Source organism: Prunus avium, chromosome 7 (genome assembly GCF_965620075.1).
Source record: "Prunus avium chromosome 7, drPruAviu1.hap1.1, whole genome shotgun sequence".
Classification (NCBI taxonomy): domain Eukaryota; kingdom Viridiplantae; phylum Streptophyta; class Magnoliopsida; order Rosales; family Rosaceae; genus Prunus; species Prunus avium.
In genome coordinates this window covers 30,340,582-30,363,429 of record NC_142290.1, presented here as the reverse complement: position 1 = coordinate 30,363,429, position 22,848 = coordinate 30,340,582, and the positions used below count along the sequence as shown (strand labels likewise).

At 35.3% G+C, this 22,848-nt stretch overlaps 3 protein-coding genes across 5 annotated transcripts; 2 read left to right on the top strand and 1 right to left on the bottom strand.

Annotated features, from left to right (window-relative positions):
• Positions 1-5,084: 5,084 nt before the first annotated feature.
• LOC148293311 (uncharacterized) lies at positions 5,085-6,206 on the bottom strand. Its single transcript, XM_088244674.1, has one exon. The coding sequence runs from the start codon at positions 6,204-6,206 to the stop codon at positions 5,085-5,087; it is 1,122 nt and encodes a 373-aa protein (XP_088100800.1).
• A 1,359-nt stretch (positions 6,207-7,565) lies between these two features.
• Positions 7,566-10,623, top strand: LOC110754216 (Exostosin family protein). 2 transcript variants are annotated; one of them, XM_021955255.2, is made up of 4 exons: positions 7,566-8,158; positions 8,892-9,151; positions 9,363-9,711; positions 9,822-10,623. In XM_021955255.2, the coding sequence occupies exons 1-4, from the start codon at positions 7,763-7,765 to the stop codon at positions 10,488-10,490; spliced, it is 1,674 nt and encodes a 557-aa protein (XP_021810947.2). In that variant the 5' UTR covers positions 7,566-7,762; the 3' UTR covers positions 10,491-10,623. The 2 variants fall into 2 exon arrangements, with proteins under 2 accessions (XP_021810947.2, XP_088111938.1); XM_088255812.1 differs by having other exon boundaries at positions 8,018-8,158; positions 8,884-9,151.
• Positions 10,624-12,426: 1,803 nt separating this feature from the next.
• Positions 12,427-14,292, top strand: LOC110754217 (uncharacterized). Of its 2 annotated transcripts, XM_088255968.1 has the most exons (3): positions 12,427-12,940; positions 12,974-13,537; positions 13,728-14,292. In XM_088255968.1, the coding sequence occupies exons 1-3, from the start codon at positions 12,503-12,505 to the stop codon at positions 14,130-14,132; spliced, it is 1,407 nt and encodes a 468-aa protein (XP_088112094.1). In that variant the 5' UTR covers positions 12,427-12,502; the 3' UTR covers positions 14,133-14,292. The 2 variants fall into 2 exon arrangements, with proteins under 2 accessions (XP_088112094.1, XP_021810949.2); XM_021955257.2 differs by having other exon boundaries at positions 12,427-13,537.
• Positions 14,293-22,848: the final 8,556 nt, after the last annotated feature.

The following is a 22,848-nucleotide window of genomic DNA, read 5'->3' as shown; positions in this document are numbered from 1 at the left end:
TAATCTAAGGGGTTGTTTTGATAACTATTTCATTTTCAGTTGTCATTTTTATTTTTAACTGAAAAACATGATTGATATCTAATTTCAGTTTTCAAATTTAAAAAAAGTGAAAACTCATTTCGAAATCAGCCCTGATTTTGAAATCTACTAAAAATCGATTTCATATTTCACCTTTTTTTAAAAATAAAAATAAAACGCTAGGTGCCTTCCTTCGTGGATTTCTTTAATGAAACAGACCAGGTCATGATTTCCTGAAAAATCTTATTACAAAAGCAAAAAGAAACCTTAAAATTTGTGCTTAGAAAATGAATTAACCTCATAAACGAAAAAGAAACTAATCCAGAAAAACTAATTAAGAAAACCTGACGACGTTGAGGCTCATGAAAATTCCAGAAAAACATAAGTCTCAATAGTATTGAGTTGAGACCACCTTCTTTCGCTTTGTGAATCAAATCCGGCCACATCTACATGCAAAAATAAATAAATAAATACATATAAGATAAAACTCATTCAGATTTTTTTTTTTGTTTGTTTGTTTCCAAAAAAGAAATGAACACTACATCAACTGTACTTCGTGGATAATGGATTGAATCAGATAGTGTTCGCTCTCATTGGCGGAACTAGCATATGGGCTAGAGCCACTCTGGGACCTTTTTTATAAAATAAAAAAAAATAAAAAATTAGATGTGGTTGTGTTTATGAGGGCCAGCGTGGGTTACGTGGCCAATGCATTGGACCATTGGTGGCTGGCTGTTGTCTTTTTATTATTTTATTATTATTTTTTTCAATGTCTATTTTTTGTGTGGTCTATTTCCTATTCAATAAGGTATTCTAGTTTCCCATTCATTGAATAAAGTATCCTAGTCTGATATGACGAAGTATCCTATTCCTAGCCTAGTTTGTCATACGCAACTTTATAATTATCTTAGTCAGTCTAATAAAAAAGACGAAGAAGACAATATTCATATTTATGAAACTTAGCCTTAGCAGTCCCAAAAGAATATCTGCAGTGTTTTGTATTCTGTGCTACCAAAGTCGAGTTCATCGTCAACACACGTAATAAAGGTATCTAACTCTCCACAGTCTCGAATTTTTATTTTTTTTCATTGATTTGTTTAGTATAAAGTAAATTGTTTTGTTTTTTATATGTGTTATTAGATTATAATGTCACATCAGAACCAAGCAAGTAAAAGAGCAAAAACTATTCATTCATACTTCAAGAAAAAAAAATGATGGTGATAAATTAGACAATGATAAGGCTTCTACATTCAATGATAAGGCTTCACCATCAATTGAATCACCTCATCACGCATCTCCCATAGTTGAACCCAACCAGTTTGATGTTGCTTTTTTGGAACGAGACCCTGGGAAACGTATTCAAATATCTAAATACCATATTAATCAACGTGATGAGGTTCGACGTGCTTATATTAAAGTTGGACCTTACCAACCAAAATTGTCAGAATATCCAAGGTCTCAGTTTGGGTCGCAATATCGTCGATTTCAATATTCTTGGTTCTTCCAATTTCCATGGTTAGAATATTCCCCTTCAGAAGATAAAGTCTATTGTTTTCCATGTTTTGTTTTTGGTAATGGTCGTCCTGCATTAACTACTGAGGGTTTTAATAATTGGAAAAGAGTTGATGATGGAAAGAATTGTGTATTATTGACTCATGTTGGAGGTCCATATTCATCACATAATACGTGTGAAAGATGTATGGAGGATTTGATTTAATGTACACTATTAGCATACTTTGCGTGGTTTATACTTTTATTTGATTTAATGTACACTATTAGCATGGTTTATATGATTTAATGCATAGTTTTATTTTAGTTAAAAAAATTAGCTAGCCCACCGGTCGAAAAATTCTTGGTTCCGCCCAAGCGGCTATACGTTTAGAGTACAGCCGCGCGGCTATACGTTTAAAACTTCTATTTTAGAGTAACACCGCGCGGCTATACTTGTGAAATATGCTATTTATGCAGATAGCCGCACGGCTAAACTGTTTAGAACTTCTATTTTAGAGTAAGGCCGTGTTGCTATACTTGTGAAATATGGTATTTATACAGTATAGCCGAGCGGCTATACATTTAAAAAAAATTATGTTTGTAACGTATAGCCGGGTGGAGATACTTTTAACAAATTCTACTTCTACAGTACAGGCGATCGGCTATACCTTTATTCTAGACCAAAAAATTCACATATTATTCAAATAAAATAAAATAAAATATGTTAAAGTATTTAAGTAAAAATTATTCACTAAGTAAATCTATATATATAAAGCAAAAGGCAGAGAATGGTGAAACATTCAAAATACCAGAAAATGTCCTTGGTTAATGCAAACATTAAGAATTGAAATTATTAATTAAGTGAGGATAATATGGTAAATTTACACTTTTTCATATTAAAAAAATTTAAAATTAAAAGAAAAATCAGATAATGAATCCTCTTTTTATGGAACACAATTACCCATTATCTTTTTTTATTTTAAAATAAATTTAATTTTTTCTTTTAAAAAGCCTCTCGCAGGCGCGGAAGCGCATGCAGAGAGGCTAGTAATAATTAAAACATAACTACTAATTAAAGTAATTAATAAAGAGAAATTCATATTATGTTATTTAATATGTATTGCCGATGGCTACACTTTTATAAAATAAAATAAAAAATCTATTTATAGAGTATAGCGAGTGGGTGTACTTATGAAATATGCTAGAGTATAGCAACGCGGTTATACTCTAAAAAAATTCTATTTATAAAGTAGAGCCGCGCGGCAATACTGTTAAAAAAATTCTATTTATAGCTTAAAGCCGTGCGGCTATACTTATGAAATATGCTATTTATATAGTATAGCCGAGCGGCTATACTGCAGTACTTTTTAATTTTTTTCTAAATTAATAGTATAGCCACGCAGCTATACTCGTTAAAAAAAGGCCGCCTTGCCACTAGGTGGGTCCTTTTTAAAAAAAGAAAAAAAGAAATAGCCGGGTGACTATACTAGGTAACTTTTTTTTTTGTAAATAGTCTAGCAGCGCGGCTATACCTTGTGAATAAAATATATTTAAAAAGTATAGCCGCGCACCTATACTGGGGTCCTTTTTAAATTATTTTTTTAATAATAGTATAGACGCGCGGTTATACACTTTAAATATATATTGACATCCTTTTTTTTCATAATTTTTGTCCCTGATTTTTCTTTACGATAAGAGTAGTTTAGAGCATTATCCATTACTATTGGGCCATTACCCGAGTCTCTATTGTCCCCTTTTAATTTTGTACTTTTCTAGAGATTATTACCTATATAAAGAATTTAGCATTTTCCAGTTTAATACTCGTATTATATATGTATGTACATATTTTTCAATAATACTTCCATTTTTCGTACACGTCCTAAACCCTAAATTTAAGAAATGAGAAATTAATAAACCGTATACCATATATTTAATAATGAAATATATACATATATGTACACATAGTTTATAGGTGAGTTGTTCCATCACGTCTATTGCTAACCATTTTGATACTTATCATAGTAGGATATTGCACAAATTCTTTTACTTTCTTCTTTATTATTGGCAGCCTTGGAAGACTTACCCAAAAGTTAACCAATCCATTTTCATTACTTCCTTTCAAAATTAACCTCTGCTCCTTTGAAAATTTAGCTCAGTTTCCTATTTTAAAGTTGCATGATTTCAAAGGACAGCATGCAGTTTTTTTTGTTCTTTTTTAACACAGAAAGAGTTCAATTACAAACAGAAACCACACGGGTACGCAGCCCCGAAAAGATCAGAATAAAACGAGAGGTGAAACCCATACATTAAGCAAGCAACCTACCTAAGAAAAATGACAAAAAAGAAAAGGAAAGAAAAGAAACAAAGAGAGAGATTAGAAGGGGGAAAAAAAGGGAATAAAAGCCTAGATTTCTGACGTCGCCCGTTGCAGAAGTAAATGAGAGGTGTCGACTCACGAGGCCCAACAGCAACAGCTAAACAACATCGAAAAGACCTTATTGCCCTTCCCGTTGAAGCTGCTCTCTCTCTCTCTGCCATGGCCTTGAGCTTCTGCTCATTATCCATAACAAGCAACAACTAAACAACAGCAAATGCGGGCAGCTTTGGCCGCCTTAACAACAAAATAATAATTATTAACAACACAAATGTGTCTTCTTAATAATAAACTACCAAAAAACAAGTTTTTTCAAAATAAAAAAATAAAAGAAAAGAAAAAGCCTCTTCTTCTTCTTCTTCACTAATGTACAAATTCTCTTACGTGATTTTCATGCGGTTAGGCTTTGGCCTTTTGGGGATTAGATGCTATGATTTGCTACACGACGAATTAGATGCAGTAAGATTAAAGGGCAAATTTTAACTTGGGTCCCTTATTGTTGGCTTTTTCTCTTTTTTATTTTAGTTTGCTTGAGAATGAGAAGCATCAAATATTCCTATTTAAAAAGAGGAAATTAATAAAAGAAAGAAGAAGCTAAGATAAAGTGTCCTTCTTATTTACCAAGAAAACATAAATACGTTTATATATTCTTTTTGTACAATCGAAAGTTACATGAAAATTGCTGTATTTAGAATAAAAAGTGCGTTGTGTGTGGGTATAATGGGTTCACTTCATCAATATTATTTGTCGGCATCTATCCAGGGACGGACCCAGGATTTCAAAATGGCATGGGCTAAATTTACCTTATGTACAAACATATTGAAAACTCAACGGTACGAGTAAATTTCATTGATAACAAAAAAATATATGGGGGGGACATAATGAGCCTTACCCCTTAAATAGCACTTATATAAGTTGCACCCTTCGAGTCTTCACAGCATTAAAATCACTAATTCTTGATTCATTATCTATATTATCAGCTAATTCTCTTTCAATATGAAGTAGCATACAATCAGCAAGAAACTCATCACCTATCTTATTCCGAAGTCGATTTTTAATAAGTCTCATACATGAAAATGCTCGTTCTGTTGTTGCTGTAGACACAGGAAGAGTTAGCACCAAACGAATCAATCTGTCAATCAAGTAGTATGTTTCTGCTAATTTTGTCTCAATTAAGCGCTCAAGTAATATAGGGATGGAATCAATATTCTTGAAGGCTTGAATGCGATCCTTTCTTGAATATGCCCATCAATATTCTTGGGGAGTTAGTATCATGAACACTCACAATATCAAAAAACCTTTCTTGAATATGCCCATCACAACCAACAAACCTTATGATAATAGCCATTTGTTCCTTCTTAGAGTCGTCTAGTGCTTCATCAACAAGAATACAAAATTTCCCATCTTCCCCAATTTCATCGCGTATCCTTTTTCTCACTTTGGTAGAATAGATACTTAGGATCTCCTTTTGTATCTTATTTGAAATATATTGGGCATTCAAGGGAGCATTTTGTAACACAACTTTTTCAATGTTTACATTCATTCTTGCAAAAGCCTTCACCAACTCAATGAAATTGCCTCGATTAGAGGAGTCATAAGATTCATCATCACCTCTAAAAGCCATTCCTTGATTTGCTAAATACCTAATCGCCTCTATTGTGGTTGTAAGCCTCAACCGGTTTTTTGCAACTTCTTGTGGGGTTTGCACTACTCTGTCAATATGGTGAGACGGGTTTTTTAAATCCATCCACTTTTGCATAGCAAAATGATGTGGTGAATTTATATTGCCTATATGAATAAGGAAAACACACTCTTTTCCACCAACTCTTCTCCAACTTCTAAATCCCTCTACAGTGAATGCCTTATGTAAGTGATCAATGTCAAAAAGAAAGCATGGAAAGCAAAACACTTTGTCTTTATGAACACTATACTCAAGCCAATGGTATTGCTTATACCAACTACCAACAAATCGACGCTTTTGTTTCCCTTCTAAGTGTGATGGAAATTCCTTTAATTGTGGTTGACATGGTCCTAAGAGAATATATGCTCTTCGAACATTATCACGTTCATTAGGTGGATATGTGTCTATTTGAGGACGTAATCCGGGATCACGCTCGAGAGAATTGGTATTAACTTCTTGATGAGACTCGACTCTTACATTTTCATCTTCAATTCTTTGAGGTTGAGAAGGAGGTTGCTCCTCACAAATTGGAGGAGACAGAGAAGGACCCGAAGGCGTGCTAGTTGATGATTCATCATTGTTTTTCTTAAAAAAATCTTGAATAGTCCTTGATCTCTTAACATTACGATGTTGACCCGACATTATAAAGTATAACCTATTGAATAATATATAGAAGATGTAAACATATAGACCAACAAAAATTTCAATAAAAACATTACATACTTAAATAGTTAAATATCGAATTAAAATCCCCAATTGACAATTCATACAAGCAAGCAAGAACACCAAGATAAAAAAAACTAATTGATAAACCTTAATTGTAAATCCCTAATTGATACTTCATAAACCCTAAATAATCCCCAAAATTTCAAAAGAAAAGAAGAAGAAGAAGAAAGGAAAATTACCTTAGTTTGCTTTAATTAAGTCTGAGGAGAGAGGGAATGTCTGTGAGAGTCTAATGTGTTTTCACGTAGGGTGTGGGGTTTAATTCTTTCTATTTATTTGTTGGCTTGGTCAGCGAATCCTAGTGGGATTAGTAATATTTTATTTGGGTGGGTAGCCTTATCCTAATGGGAATAGTTAATAATATTTATTTAGATGACCTAGGCTAGAGTATTAATTTAGCTTAAATAAAAAATAAGTTACCTGGGCTTTAGCCCAGGTTAGCGTGCTTGTGGGTTCGTCCTTGCATCTATATATATCTATATATATATAAAGCAAAAGGCAGAGAATGGTGAAACATTCAAAATACCAGAAAATGCCCTTGATTAATGCAAACATTAAGAATTGAAATTATTAATTAAATGAGGATAATATGGTAAATTCATACTTTTTCATATTAAAAAAAATTAAAATTAAAAGAAAATTCAGATAATGGATCCTATTTTTATGGAACACAACTACTCATTATCTTTTTTACTTCTAAAATAAATTTAAATTTTTTTAAAAAAAGCCTCTCGCAAACGTGGAAGCGTGTGCGGAGAGGCTAGTATATATAAAGCAAAAGGCAGAGAATGGTGAAACATTCAAAATACCAGAAAATGCCCTTAGTTAATGCAAACATTAAGAATTGAAATTATTAATTAAATGAGGATAACATGGTAAATTCACACTTTTTCATATTAAAAACATTTAAAATTAAAAAAAAAATCAGATAATAGATTCCCTTTTTATGGAACACAACTACACATTATCTTTTTTAATTCTAAAATAATTTTTTTTTAATAAAAAAATCCTCTCACAAGCGCGTGCAAAGAGACTAGTGATATTTAATTTTCTTCCTATTTATAATTATTATTATTACTTGCTTCATAAATACTAACCTTGGGAGTCTTACATCATGTGCCCTCGTGCGTGGGTGCAGTAAACGGCGAGTGTAATGGCGAGATGAGAAAGGTGGGAATTAAATAAAACTTATCGGTGGGAGGTAGTAGAAAATTAGATGGAAAATTCGAAAAGGTCAAAATGGGAAACACAAAAGTTGCATGAGGAACTCGAAAATAGAGGGCAGCATAAGAGGACGCTTGGCGTGAAGACGCAACCATTTATTACCAAATGTTTTCTTCTCCCTCCCAGAAAATGAAAACCCCAAAACTCTCCCCACTTTCTCAGCAAACAAACAAGCCAGCTTCTGAATCAGATGCTATACTTAAACTAGTTTAAGAATCTCTCCTTTAAGCTAGCTAGCTCAAAACTTGATGGCCAATAGCAGCAAAAGATGGGGCAATCAATATGCATGTTCTTCTTCATCTTCATCAATGGCCATCTTGTTGTTTGTAGTTCCATTGGTTGTGGTTTTTGGGTTGGTTTCTTTGTTGGGTCCAGAGACCTCCAACTCGGTTTTCATCTCTAATTCTTACCCTTGGCTATGGAGCTCACAGAGCTCCAGCCCCTCTTTGAACTTGACCGGCGCTTCAAATTCTTCTTCAGAGTTTCCTCCCCTAAACGATGACGTTTTGGGGTTGAGATCGTCGGTGGTTGTGGTGGATATGCACAGCATAGAAGAAGCTCACTCGGATGACTCTCTACAAAATCGATCTTCTTCTCCTCCACTCTCCATTGAAGAAGCTATACCACCAACACTTGAACAACCCGTAAGAGACCTCCACCTTCTACGCATGCATCTACAATTTCTTTTCCTATCCTCTATGGACTTCATTTTTGAGTTGCTTGCTTGTTTGTTCTTGCCATATTCTTGTTGATGCTTTTGCTTTTTTCATTGAAAATAATTCAAGAATTTATTTTTATTTTTTCTTTATGGGGTAAGAAAAATACATTAAATCAAAACAAAGAATTCGACTTGGTCCATACGTTTTAGATTTTTCTGTAATTTTTGGGTGGCTGCTCTTTGACCTACAAGTCTAAGGAAAAAATCGTTTGCGGGAAGAAAAAAAAAAAAGCATTTCCAAATTGACTGCATAATTAAATTAATTTTTCTTAAACTTTTTATTAGGATCGAGGAAATATATATATATATGGATGCATTTTGACATGTTTTAGGTTTCTGTAGAAGTTGCTTGCTGTCACAGTTGAATGTCCCTTTTCCCCATCACCTCTCGTTTTGGTGAATGATTTAATTGCTTAGTCCCTTTACGGCACTCTGTGTGCTTTTGTATCTACTAATTACTTGCTTAGTTTCTACTAATTAAGTACTGTCCCAGGTAAATGTTCCAAACTTATTAATGGGGTCACATTCTTTTGTCTTCCAGCGGTTGCTCTTTGTCTAAGCAATAATTTGATTCTCTTATAGATTTTTATATGAGAGCAGATTAGATATTAAATATTTGATTAAGAGATAGTAAATCTAACAATTAATCAGTTCAACAGAACGGAACAAGGCGAGACGACTACGTGAATGAGACGAGTGCTTCTATCATGAAAGCTGAAGGTGTTTCTATCATGAAAGCTGAAGGTGTTTCTATCATGAAAGCTGAAGGACAACGAAAAAATACAAATTTAGTGTGGCTGGAGGCCCGCCTTAGAAGAGCTCGAGCTGCCATAAGAGACGCTAAATTTGGAAATCAAACACAAGATGTGGACTACATTCCCAATGGTCCCATGTATTGGAATGCCAATGCCTTTCAAAGGTACTTACTCCATATTTGAGTCTTAATTATCATTATTATCAAATAATAATTTTGTGGGTTACTATTGAGAAGGCCAATTGGATGTTTCAATCTTTCATTGTTACAAACATGTTATGGAAAATTTGCAACTTAAAGATGTGACACAAATTGTATACCAAGGGATGGCTTTCAAACATGTTATCTCATTGATAGTGTCCCTTTGAAATTACAGGAGCTACTTGGAGATGGAGAAACGGTTCAAGGTTTTTGTTTATGGAGAAGGGGAACCCCCGTTGTTTCATAATGGCCCTTGCAAGAGCATATATTCGATGGAGGGGAATTTTATCCATGAAATTGAGGTGAATAAGCAATTTCGGACCCGTGACCCTGAGAAAGCACATGTTTATTTTCTTCCCTTCAGCGTGACAATGTTGGTCCGCTTTGTGTATGTGCGTGACTCACATGATTTTGGTCCCATTAGACAAACAGTAAGAGACTATGTCAATATTGTCTCTGGAAAATATCCCTATTGGAATCGAAGCCTTGGAGCTGATCACTTTATGCTTGCTTGCCATGATTGGGTATGTTACTCTTACTACTTAATATTAATTACTGTCACATTTTAATGTAGCACAAATACTAGCTAAACCAATATAACATTCTGATTTAAATTACTTGGATTATGTTTCAGGGGCCAGAAACTTCAAACTCAGATCCTCATCTTCGAAAAAACTCCATTCGTGTTTTATGCAATGCGAACACCTCAGAAGGGTTCAACCCCTCTAAGGATGTATCCTTTCCAGAAATCAATCTTCGAACGGGTGACACACATGGGTTTCTTGGCGGGCCTTCTCCAAGGCTACGCTCAATCCTAGCTTTCTTTGCCGGAGGGGTTCATGGCCCTATTAGGCCGGTGCTGCTAGAGCATTGGGAGAACAAGGACGAGGATTTACGGGTGCATCAGTACCTTCCAAAGGGTATTTCTTACTATGACATGATGAGACAGAGCAAGTTCTGCCTCTGCCCAAGTGGATATGAAGTTGCAAGCCCAAGGGTAGTGGAGGCAATTTACACTGGGTGTGTTCCTGTGCTGATTTCAGACCATTATGTGCCACCATTCAGTGATGTTTTGAATTGGAAGTCTTTCTCTGTGGAGGTTAAAGTGAGTGAAATTCCCAATTTGAAGAACATACTTACGAGCATTTCTACAAGGCAGTACATAAGAATGCAGAGGAGAGTGGTACAAGTAAGGAGGCATTTCGAAGTCAATTCTCCTCCCAAGCGATTTGATGTGTTCCATATGATCCTCCATTCTATATGGCTCAGAAGATTGAATGTCAGAGTGCATGATGATCAATAAGACCTTTTAAGTAATTGGTTGAGGTTTTGTGATGTATGCCTGTCTATAGGGGATGAAATTCTTTTCTTTTTCTGGGATTTTCAATTTGTAACAAGTGAGAAAATAAATTACATTCTGTAGGGTTTTTTTTTTCTTTGTGTGTTTTGATTTTTATAAAGTCCCAACAGAAGTACCGAAAAAGAACAAATTACAATAATGTAAGTGCAAAGAGTCGATAAACCAATATTGTTTTTGGACAACCCATTTTTCATAAGAATTCCTAATCGAGCATATTTGATGGTAGCTTGACCCTTACCAAGACAGGGAAAAAGAAGAAATTTCAATCCAACCATAGGTGATATTGTGTAAGAACTGTTGGCTTCTGTGAATTTGTGGTGCACACTTTCCTGGACTTCCATTAAAGTAGGCCTTGACACAATGTGCTGGGAGTGACATTTTGTTAGAGAATTTGTTAGAATTATGTTGGGTCCTAAATTCACATTATAAGAAAATAATATGTTATCTAATCTATATTATTTACTTCCATCTCTGCCTCCTAATAACATGTTATATAATCTCTATTATTTACTTCCATCTCTACCTCCTTTGACTTTATTTTCGATGTATCTTCAATTATACAACAATCGTACTTAAAAACTACAAACATATACACTTCTTCATTATTACTTCTATATTTTAATTTTCTCCAATATCTCAATATAAATATAGACATGTACGCCCATTTTCATTTTGAAACTTGTGGACAATTTTATAACATGGATAAACAAACATTTTGCATAAACAGTTTCTATGTGACATTTTATAGCATCACAACTGCATGTTAAAAGGAATTGATCATGCATGATGCACTTAAAGCTGAGAGTCACATATCCAAGATATATATTTGACCACTGATTTTGAAGTGTTTTCCACAAACTATACGTTTTTTGAGGAAATGCTAGCCAGCCATGTCCATTTCCTTATACTTCCCATTTTCACCTTTTGACTATCTCCTTGTACCCGTTAAAACAATTACTTGTATTTATGTATAGTAAGGGCCTTATATAGCCCTTAGGTGAGGTCATATCTCTTGATCGTTGGATTAGACTAATTAATTTGATCAAACGGCTAATCAATTTAATCTAACAATTAAGAAACAGGACTTCACCTAAGAATCATGCTCACTATAGAATTCTTGATTTATGTAAAGCCCCAAGGCCACAAGGCCCATCCGTCCAGTGCACGGTATCCAGAATTAGGAATTAATAAATTTATTAAAAAGAGCCAAATAATAGGTGATTAAGTTGAACTAATAGACCAATTGATCAAAAAAGAAAGAAAAAAAGTAGAATTAATAGTGATTGTTGGATTGGGCTTTATTGGGCAATCTAATTAGACTGGGTTTTATCTACATTCCAAGTCGACGCTGTATTATTTTTGTCCTGATTTATAGACCAAATGGAAGTTCAATTAGAACTCTACATTTTTCTTAGCCAAAACTTATCCACCCGAGCAAAGACCCATTATTGTAGTGGCTTGGTTCGATTCGAGTCCTAATAATTGTGTAGTGTGTGTGAGTTTAGTATATTATCGTCAATTTTAATCGGAAATATGCTAAAAAAAACAAAAAACAAAAACAAAAAACTTATCCAGTCGAGGATACCAATCAAAGAACCCAAAGCAAGCCCAATTCACCACTTAGCAGGACGCGTGGAACGAAACCACATCAAAAGACCAAGGACCTAGCCCTTGCTAAACCCACCGACATGAGCCCGGAAAGTTCTCAGGTCCCACACTGCCACTCATCCCTTTGCATGCATGTCGACGTGTCGAAGTCTCGTCCCACGATACTACATAGCAATTTACACCGTGCTCCGGCTCCACGTGTCACCTTCTCAAAACTCCACCGATTATATATACTACTAGGCCACCTCTCACCTTCTCCTGTACCAAAAGAAAAAAAAAATCGAAGACTCGACAGTAAGCATACAGAGTGTTTGATAAAATTTGTGAGTGCAATTTGGAGTGTTTCAATGGCGTCGAGGCAAGCCAAGGAGGAGAGAGCCGAGGCCGCAGCAAGGCCCGCAGCGGATGAGTTGAGAGACGTGAACAAAGGCCGAGTCTATGAAGAAAAAACAGAGACTACTTATACGCCTACTGATGAGCTGGGGAGGCCAGCAGAGCAAGTCCATGAAGAGAAGCCTGGGGTGATCGGGTCGGTGCTGAAGACGGTGACCGGGAAGCTAGAGCAAGCGAAGGATGCTGTGATGGGGAAAAGCCACGATGAAAGTCATGTTGAAGAGAAGGCCAAAGAGACCACGGGCGCTGCGGGGGAGAAGATAAATGAGTACACGGGCACCACGGCTGAGAAGGCGAAACAGGCGAGGGACACGGCAACTCAAAAAGCCAAGGAGGCGGAGGACACAACAATGGGGAAAACAAGTGAGTATACTGGCTATGCAGCACAGAAGGCCAAGGAGACTAAGGACGCAGCAGCTCAAGAGGCCAAGGAGACAAAGGACACAACAGAGAGGAAAGCAAGTGAGTATACAAGTTATGCTGCGGACAAGGTAAAAGAGACAAAGGATTACGCTGCTGAAAAGGCTAAGGAGGCTGCTGAGAAAGCGAAGGAGACGAAAGACTCGGCAATGGGGAAAACTGGCGAGTATACAAACTATGCCGCAGAGAAAGCAAAGGAGGCAAAAGACGCAACAATGCAGAAATCAAAGGATGGTAAAGACACAACTATTGGGAAAGCAAGCGAATATACAAATTATGCTGCGGAGAAGGCCAAGGAGGCCAAAGACACAACAGCCGAAAAGGCTAAGGAGACCAAGGACGATACTGCTAAGAAGGCAAAAGAAGGGAAGGACACGACTGTGAGCAAGTTGGGCGAGCTCAAGGACACGGCTGCCGACGCTGCTCGAAAAGCCATGGACTACTTGTCTGGTAAGAAAGAGGAGACCAAGCAGAAGGTTGCCGACACTGCTGAGCAAACAAAAGAGAAGGCTGCCGACACTGCTGAGAAAACAAAAGAGAAAACTTACGAGACTACAGAGAAAACCAAGGTAATAAAGAATAATCGTTCATTCTAGTATTCATATATATTTGAAAAATGTGTTGCATTTTCTTTCATTTCCATATCAACAAAAATATTTTAGCTCAGAATGTGTAAATATATATGTAAAAATTTAGTGTGACTTTTGGTTTGTTGTTTTATCAAATTCTGATTGGTCGAGTTCTGTTAAATATATGCAGGAGAAGTTGAGCAACACTGAGGAGGAAGCAAGGAGAAAGATGGAGGAGTTGAAGGTGGAAGGGAAAGAGTACAAGGACGAAGTTGGTGGTAGATCACGTGAGGCACGTGACATTGAGGCTGAGAAAGGGAAGGCAGCCAAGGGAAATATATTGAGCTCATTTGGCGGCGTGACCGGTGCCATTAAAAGCAAGTTAACTCAGCCAACCGATGTTGTGGAGAGGGAGGAGGTTGATGCGGCGAGGACCAGGGCGGGTGAGGTGGCGGGTAAGCTCTATTCGTCTGACCAGATGCATGGTCAAAATTTCAACGACGTGGGTCGTTTGGATGAAGAAGGAAAAGCGCGCGTGGAGGTGCGCATTGATGACAATGGAAAAGTGAGGGTGGAGAGCCCGGGTAAAATGTGATCGCATCCACCGTGTGTAGTGTGGAGCTGACCTTGTAATGGTGGTGTCGTACTTTTGTTTTTTGTGTCGTATTTTGGGTATGTTTTTTTATTTTGGTTTTTGTTTTTGAAGCTACATAAATTGGCTCTGCCCTCTGATGATGCATAACATCTTACATGAACCATGACTCGTCATCACTAGTGTGTAGTGAAAGGACATAGTATTTTGTGTTTTTTAGTTCATTTGGGCCACAAAGTAAGCTTATCGTCTAAGCCCAACTTAACCCAAGTATCTATGAGTCGACCAGACTAGCTGATGATATACCGACCTTGATCCGGCAACCCTAATTTGTTTAGGATTTTTTTCTATTGAGAGGGGTGATATTACATTAAATTCACACACAACACGAATACGGATGCTAGGATTCAAACTTAGGACCTTATCAAGGAGCATTTAGTCTAAATCACTAGTCCAAATCACTAGCTTAGGACTTTGTCGGGGAAGCAATTAGTCTAAATTATTACACTAGTGGATTCTTTGTAATGGTCCATACAAACTATTAATTTAAATAATATAATTGAGCATCGAATTTATATTTAATACGAGAGTTACTAATTTAGGTTGAGGGAATAAAATTCTCTTAACTCATTTATTTCCTTCCATAACTTTCCTCAACTCAAAGAAGAAGTTACAAAGAAGGAAGGCTATTTGAGGAGGAAAGAAGGAAGGTAATAAAATTACTCTCTCTCTAGCCGAAATTCTCGTGGTTGCCTAACTCAGGCTGTTGCCACCTTTATTATCTACTTGGCTTTCAAGTCACATTTCTGTATTCTTTCAATATTATCTGTTATATCTTTCAAAATTATATTACTGATTTAGACATCGGAGGGTCCTTAGCCACCATCACATCGGTAGTTCTTCATTGACTGCCATTTATCTTACAAGGAATCTAGCAGAGATCCATCTGCGAGGAAATTTGCACAAACATCCATATTGATATTGCCAAAATCAAATATATAATATAATGCAAGAAAAGGATGGCTTGGACGCTATAAATTAATTAGCGTATATTGAAAATTGAAAGAAAGGGATGGCTTAAGACACTCATCAGTGGCTTCAGTTTATCATTGGTGGTTGGTGGTTGGTGTTGTGATTTAAAATTGTAGGAGTTGGATGTTTTGATCTGTGTTTTTAATCAAAAGATGTGAGTTGAAATACGTGTAGTTATTTAATTATAAATAAATATGGTATATTTGTCGTATTGCACGCCTAGTATGATACTGTGTCGTTTTGTACTTTGTTAATCCGTATAAGGGAATATAAAAATAGACAAATCATTGGGATAGATAGTGAAGTTCACTATCTCTCATGTTGCGCCACTCTATCGCATCAAATCACATCATATTAGGAAATTTTCCTTAATTAAGAATCATAATCATTGCTCTTATAGTACTTGTGTTGGAAAAAGACCAAAAGGGCAAAAGGGATTAAGAGATGAGTTGAGCGACCTAAATGAAGTCGAAAGTGGACTGATGATGAGGACACATTATCTATCTATATTCTACCTTAGTTTGCAGCTTTTTGCCTTTCTTATTTACTTCAGTTCATCGTGGTTTGGTTTTATGATTTAAAACTAGTAGAAATTAGATTAGGTATGACTAGAACTCTATTTTGTAAATATATAAAATGTGTTGCATGCGTTCAACAGGAAAGATATAGATAACTATTGCGATGGTGATCAGATCAAGTTCAATATATCATGTTGGGAAAATTTTCCTTAATTAATTTACTGATAGACAAAGCACATTCTGGGCCAGCAAGATTGTTTTGCGACAATCAAGCAGCCTTACATATTGCTGCGAATCCGGTGTACCATGAGAGAACCAAGCATATCGAGCTAGATTGTCACACAGTTCGTGAAAAGATCCAAAAGGGTGAAATTAAGACAGCTTATGTGCCAACAGGAAATCAGATAGCTGACATCTTTACAAAACCGCTAAGGGCACCCATCTTTCATACGCATCTCAGCAAGTTAGGTATAATTAACATCCATACTCCAACTTGAGGGGGAGTGTAGAAGGAAACAAAATAGTCAATGATCTGATTATGATCTAATTGGGAGCAGTTGTAGAATCGAATTGTAATCAGCATAAATAGGTTCTGTTTACCTAGAATAGCTTTCCTTTACTTGTATAAAACACATGCTTCTGTATACGGTTGGACTCACTCAATACAAACCATATTCTTCATATAATTTCACAATTTCAAAATTAGAATACATCGAAGAAGAAAAAAATGCAAACTCGTTAGTGCCACATTATTTTACAAATATATAGATCGGATCTAAAATCCCATCATCGCAGTTGGAATATTATCGTTAGTGCCACATTACTCTTTGAGTTTGTCGACTCTTCTCCTTTTCTCTCTCAGAGTCTCACGCAGCAAGAGAACATAAGACGAAGAAAAGACAAAGCTTCATTCCCCATCAATCAATTTCTCGACAATAAGCTTATATGGACAAATGTCCCGACATGCTCGTGCGAATTTTATCGTCTTTTTATTCTATTTCTTAAATATTTCATGTTTTTAAATACTGAAAATGAAATGCAAGTGCAAGTACTGTTATCTCATGTTTGATAAATTTCCTGATAGTCAGAATCAACACGCACGTGTGTATACGACTGATTTTGGCATTTTCATTGCACTAATCCGAATGACTTGATTGTCATTGATCAACTCATTGCTAGAATAATGTCCAAAATATATGGTTGTAATAATTGACAAATATGCACTGTATTTGTGTTGGAAAAAGGCCAAAATGGCACACTATACTACAAATTTGAGGGCTAAATATAATGGAGTGTTCTCCACCTAAAAGGAATCTAGGTGTTGATTAATATTGAGAATTAAAATTGTACCAATAAGATCTGAAATTAGCGCATGTGACCTAAAGTAGTGAAGTTCAAAGCTAACATAATGATAATATAAGAGTAAGCAAAGCAATAATAATACACAAGTTTATGTCCCTTCTTTGTGCTACCTACCAGACAAGAAATGTATATTAATGGATCCAAACTTTATCATCGCAATTTAGAACACTTATATAGATATTTATCTACAACCCTATCATCGCACATATTTTATACATTTCAAGGTGAAGATATATAAACTATCATGCATTCTTATCTACGACTCTATCTCACCTTATTATTTTTGGATAATGTATCTCTTTTATGCGGATCACATTTTGGCACGTGTAAAAATAATTCATTAGAGGAACGAGGCAAGTATTTTATGGCTTATAATCCCTAAAATAGTTTTTTATTTTTTTTATTTTTATACAAGTGATATTCTATTGTAAACTAATCTAAGGGGGTGTATTCAATTAAGATTTTAATAGATTATTTTGAAGCTTAGAAGTACAATGGTATTCAATTAGAATTTTTAAGTCATGAATTAAAGTTAAGTGGTATTCAATTAGGATTCTTAAGTAATGAATTAAAGTCTGGTGATATTCAATTATTTATCGATTTTGAGGTATTTCATTAAATGTTGTATTGTGTGAGATTTTGAGTGGATGATATAAATACCAAACGCCATAAACAAATCTCGCCCTCCTAGGGCTGATTGTCATGTTCTTTCATTTTCTATTGAGATTAGATGAACAGACGCATCTAAGAAATTACTGATATCCTCTCTCTTCGTGTTTTTGGGATAATCTCTTCTCACGTTTATTCTCATAGCTGTGCATACTTGTTTTGACTAATTTGCTGAACTATCAGCCACACAAACATACGCCATAATAGCAACACATGCACATGCCACTCACTCGAAAGTATCCAACCACAGCCAGCCACACGTCAGTTTTAAATCCTACCAAGCGTGCGTAGATTAGTACAAGGAATGGGTTATGTTTTTAGCTGTGCCTAGATTAGTAAAGTATGGTATGAGCTTTAACGATATTTTTTATGTTGAATTAACCCATGTTATTATATGACTTTGATTTCATATGGAATCCTATAATAAATCTTTTGATTCTATAATATATTAAAATCATAATTAAAATATTGTAATTACACAAATCTTGCTTAAATCCATTACATTATAAATCATGTAATTATTGAATACACCCTCCTAAACTACAGGGAAGGGGATTTGAATTTTGGTACAGATTTAGTGGGGAGCACATCCACTCTAACCAACTTTGCTAAACCCATGTCTATAATGAGGGGGTTATGGGTGAGAGGGTTGTGGGAGGGGTCCAATCCCATTATCCAACAAGAGAGAAAATATTGGGCTGAAATTGTTTTAATGATTGAATGGTTGGATTGAACCCCTCATTGAAGAGAAACACTTTCATGCAATTGGGATAACACTTTTTGCTATTTCCTGCCAATCACAATGACACTTGGGATAACTTTTCCACGTGTCAAACTATTATTGGGGATAGCAAAACAATATTATTCTCATTACAAATAACTTTTTCTGCTCATTGAACCCCTTACCAAAATTCCCCTCATTATAAATTTGACGAAACTCATCAATCAACAGATTTCTCTCTCAAAACCTTTCCACTACCACCTTATCATCATCAATGTGGTCTACTTTAATTTTCACCTTATCTCTGACTATAAGGTAAACTTCGAGTTTGTTTCATTCAATTTGTTTTCTTCTTCGTGATTATACACATGTTAATAAGAATATGGTCGCCTAGCCGCCATAGATTTTGATGAAATTAAAGGAAGGTTCTAAGTTTACAAGAAAAATGGTTCACGTTTTGTTCCGCGAACTAAGTCCAACAAGACCGCCGAATACACGTTACATAATAAGCTGGGTTGTCTTCTATATTGATCTTTGTATAAACTTTAATAAAAATACTACAAAGCTTCGCTTTCTAACTTTCATTTTTTATTCTACACGACATTTGATATGCATACTATATTATTAAATTAAAATTACATTCATATCGTGGAATTTAATATGATAAGGTCATGACATGAATGTAAGTTGGGGAAAAAGTTCAGAAGTTATGTAAATTTAGGGCGATCGATCGATCGATGTCTCCAGAATCCTGGGGCTTCTAACTCAGAAGTTAGGTATTTTTGGTTTGTGCTTTCTTCTCCCTTTTGGGGATGAGATACAGATCTCTTACACATATATGGATGATCAATAATTCTTACCAGCAAGAGTCACCACTTTGAGCCATCTGCTACCACTAATCTGAGGAAATGACAAAAAATAATAATTCTTTTTTCTTAATTAATTGTTTCAAGTAGATATATGTGATCCCACCCAAAAACGCCATGGTTTCCCTTGCAAGTAATCATGGAGTTTTTAACTGCGCTCACCAATCATGGAGTTTAGTTGGTCCCCCGCTGATTATAGAGCATAATTTCAAGGGTTGAAAATATCGGACAACTTTCTGCCGTAACATGAAGCCCACTCTCGATGACCGTACAAAGCACGTTTGGCTGGGTCAGGAAGAAATAATAATTCTCTAACCCCAGCTTGAGACATCTGAATCTTTAGTCCTTATTTTCTCTCGTGATACAGTCAGACATGTATGATTATGAATCGAAATTGTCGAGTACTTAGAAGTATGCGGAATTCTAATTCACAGTCTGAAAACGTAACATTTATTCGAATCTCTTCACCGGAACATATCTTATGAATGATCTTTCCCTTTGTTTATGGGCTGGCCTGGGTTTTACGGATGGAAGTCAGCCTAAGCTGATGAAGTCTCGAAATAGTTAGTTAGCCAATAGTTATCACTATGTCTGGCATCAAGGCAACGACAACACAATGTAAGTACGACATGGTCCTGCAGGAGTTTTGACATCACCCTAAGTTTTTAAGCTCTTTCTGGAATCTATAGTTTAAGAGCACATGCACCAACCATGGCTTTTTATAATGTACTGAAACTGCTGGGACCCTTTTTATATGTTCCTTTGACCTAAATGATGGCTCCACTTTTGTTAAATACTCTAATCATCAGTAATCAACAGTAATTGTCAGTGATTAATTAGGTTTTGGGGTGATAGTATTGGCAGTGATTGAAACATACTTGGAATTCATACTATATTCTATCTCTCTGTAGATGCAGTCCTAGATAATTCTAAATCTATATAAGAATAATCAAGAGTTTTTCTAGTTGTATGCACAATGAGTCATCTTAGATTGATTCATAAGAAACTTAGTGAGAGAAAACATCAACTTATTAAAGTTAACATTTTAATAGAGGATGTCTCATATTCGACTTACGTAAATGCAAAAACGATATATATTTTTAATTAATCTCATTGTCGTGACATATATAAATCTCTTATTGTGAAAATGGCAGTTCAGATTGGACCTACAAGGAAACGTGTACACACCTACACCCTTCTTTTTTGGTTTTAGTGTACATGCAGCAGTACTGCCCACACTTGCTAAAGAAAATCACAATAATTTTTCGAAAAGGTGATTTAAACTATATAATTAAAAACACAAAAAAGTTGGATTAATGATAGAGTATGCATGCATTTACATTATAAGTTAACTTAGTAGATGCATGTAGGAGGCCAACCTACTTTTTTTGAAAGAAGAAAAAGTTACAACGAAGATCCGCGACCAAGCTATCACTGATCGGAAAATAAAAACAAGAACCAAACAATCGCATTTTATCAAACTTATATATAATGAGGTCGGGGAAGAAAGGTACCACACGGTGGCTTTGTCTTCTGAGAATAAATCAAGGAGATCTTTTGTGTTTTTTTATGAAAAAAGGAGATCTTTATTAAGTTGTGTACAAACCAGCAGGACCACGTTTGAGCCTGAACCATGATCATACTTGACGAAAGGACAATTTTGATTTCTACCATTTGATGATAGAGGCCTTTTTTGTTTTGTTTTGTTTTTTTTAAAGGTGGTAGAGGCCTTTCTAGAGACCTTTAAATTGACCATGTTGTGCTCTCTTTTTCTCAAATTTCAAATTGGAATCTCCCTCTTTCCAATGATTTTTTTTATAAAAAAATTATATAAATCCAGTAATTAATTACACGATTATTTATTAATTTGATTTCTTAAAAAGAGTTTCGTTTTAATTTTAAGGAACCAAGCCATGCTCTTTTTCTAATGGAAAACAACACAACCTCTCTAATTTAAATTGTGACATATCTTTTCTTGCCCTTTTTGCTAACTAGTATCTTTGCACATGCACATGTTTACTTTTATTGGAAATAAATAATAATTAATTGAAAACTTTTTAGTTAATTAGTACTTTAGATTGATTCTGATCTTAATTTCTTATCAACTGGTCATCACACATTTTGTTTTATTGTTTTTCAATATAAGTGATAGTCTAAAGTATAAAAGGAAGGGGTTTCTCACACACATACATTACCAAAATGCCATAGAGGTTTGAACCTGAGATAACTAGTATGTGTCAAACAAAGTAGGGTAAATATTTAGTTATGCTCAGATACGCTCATATTATTATTCTTCTCCAATATGGAAGTATTTATACAAGTACAAAGATGTGTTAACCCTAAATAAAATAGGAAATATATCTAAATTACAATAGGAAGTAAATCTCTATTACAATAGGACTAAATAATAATTGGTAAGTAACCAAAATTCTAATGAAATAAGGAACCAAAATCCTAACTAAGTAAGGACTCGCTAACAGTATGCAAGTCAAGACCTCTTTCCATTGGGCTAAGGGTTTGTTGGCCCGAAACGAAACATTTAAAAAAATATACGTATAAGTTGATATAAATCCAAATTTCCATTGAGAAGTTGGGTTTAATCCTTGGATTTGGTGACTTTAATACAAGTCTTTTGACTTGTGTGCCACATAGGATTACATTCATTTTTTAATATTTTCTGATGTATTATTTTTCTTTTTCTTTTCTCAAAATCATTTTTTATTCCAATGTTGCTCCTTATACCTTGAATCGGATAATAATAATTAGCCATTTATGACCTTTGTCATTGAATAAAAAAGGAAAATATCGCGAACATATCCCAAAAATCACGTTACAAATAGTCATTCTCCTTCGAATAAGGATATACATAAGTTAATAAATCTCATAATTTTAGGACAATTTATTATTTTGGAGATACAACTTCTCCTTCAATTTAGCTTATAACCACCTCTACGTTTTTCTTTCTTCTTCTTCTTTCTTGTTATTCGTTCTCCATGTATTCTTCTATCTTCTTCTTTTTCTTCTTCTTATTGTACGTACAATTTATATCCCTATGGATTGCATTCCAACTGCTCGATGTTTTGCTCGAGGAAGGAAGAAGGAGATGTGCCTGAGGAAGAAGAAGCGTACTACGCCTTTAAAAAATAAAATAAAATAACTCCTCGAGCAAAACGACGTCGTTTTGGCTCAGTCAAATTCTTTAAAAATGAATTGGCCAAAACGACGTCGTTTTGAGCCAAGTCATTTTATAAATAAAAAGAAAAGAAAGTTTTCCTTCACCTTTCCCCCCACCCCTCAAAGCCCATCCAATAATCACCCCCCAAAACCCCCAATTTCTACTATTCTCTCTTCAAACCCTAAGAGCATCCACAGTGGGGGGGTGTATTTTTGGGTGTGTAAAGCCACTTTTACATCCCCTTTACACCTCTGGGGGTGTAAATACGCTTTTTGCTCCAATGGGGGGGTGTATTTTCGGGGGTGTAAAGCTACTTTTCTCCATTTTCCCTCTTTTTTTTGCAACTGCGTCCCACCTGCAAGAGATGTAAAAAGTG

What these genes read in the sequence shown, in the direction of transcription:
- LOC148293311 (XM_088244674.1), bottom strand. Translation starts at nt 6,206, where the DNA reads ATGTCGGGTCAACATCGTAATGTTAAGAGATCAAGGACTATTCAAGAT.
- LOC110754216 (XM_021955255.2), top strand. Translation starts at nt 7,763, where the DNA reads ATGGCCAATAGCAGCAAAAGATGGGGCAATCAATATGCATGTTCTTCT. An exon ending in CACCAACACTTGAACAACCC is followed by an intron (nt 8,159 to 8,891) that starts GTAAGAGACCTC and finishes TCAGTTCAACAG; the next exon opens with AACGGAACAAGGCGAGACGA. An exon ending in TGCTTGCTTGCCATGATTGG is followed by an intron (nt 9,712 to 9,821) that starts GTATGTTACTCT and finishes ATTATGTTTCAG; the next exon opens with GGGCCAGAAACTTCAAACTC.
- LOC110754217 (XM_021955257.2), top strand. Translation starts at nt 12,503, where the DNA reads ATGGCGTCGAGGCAAGCCAAGGAGGAGAGAGCCGAGGCCGCAGCAAGG. An exon ending in AGACTACAGAGAAAACCAAG is followed by an intron (nt 13,538 to 13,727) that starts GTAATAAAGAAT and finishes AAATATATGCAG; the next exon opens with GAGAAGTTGAGCAACACTGA.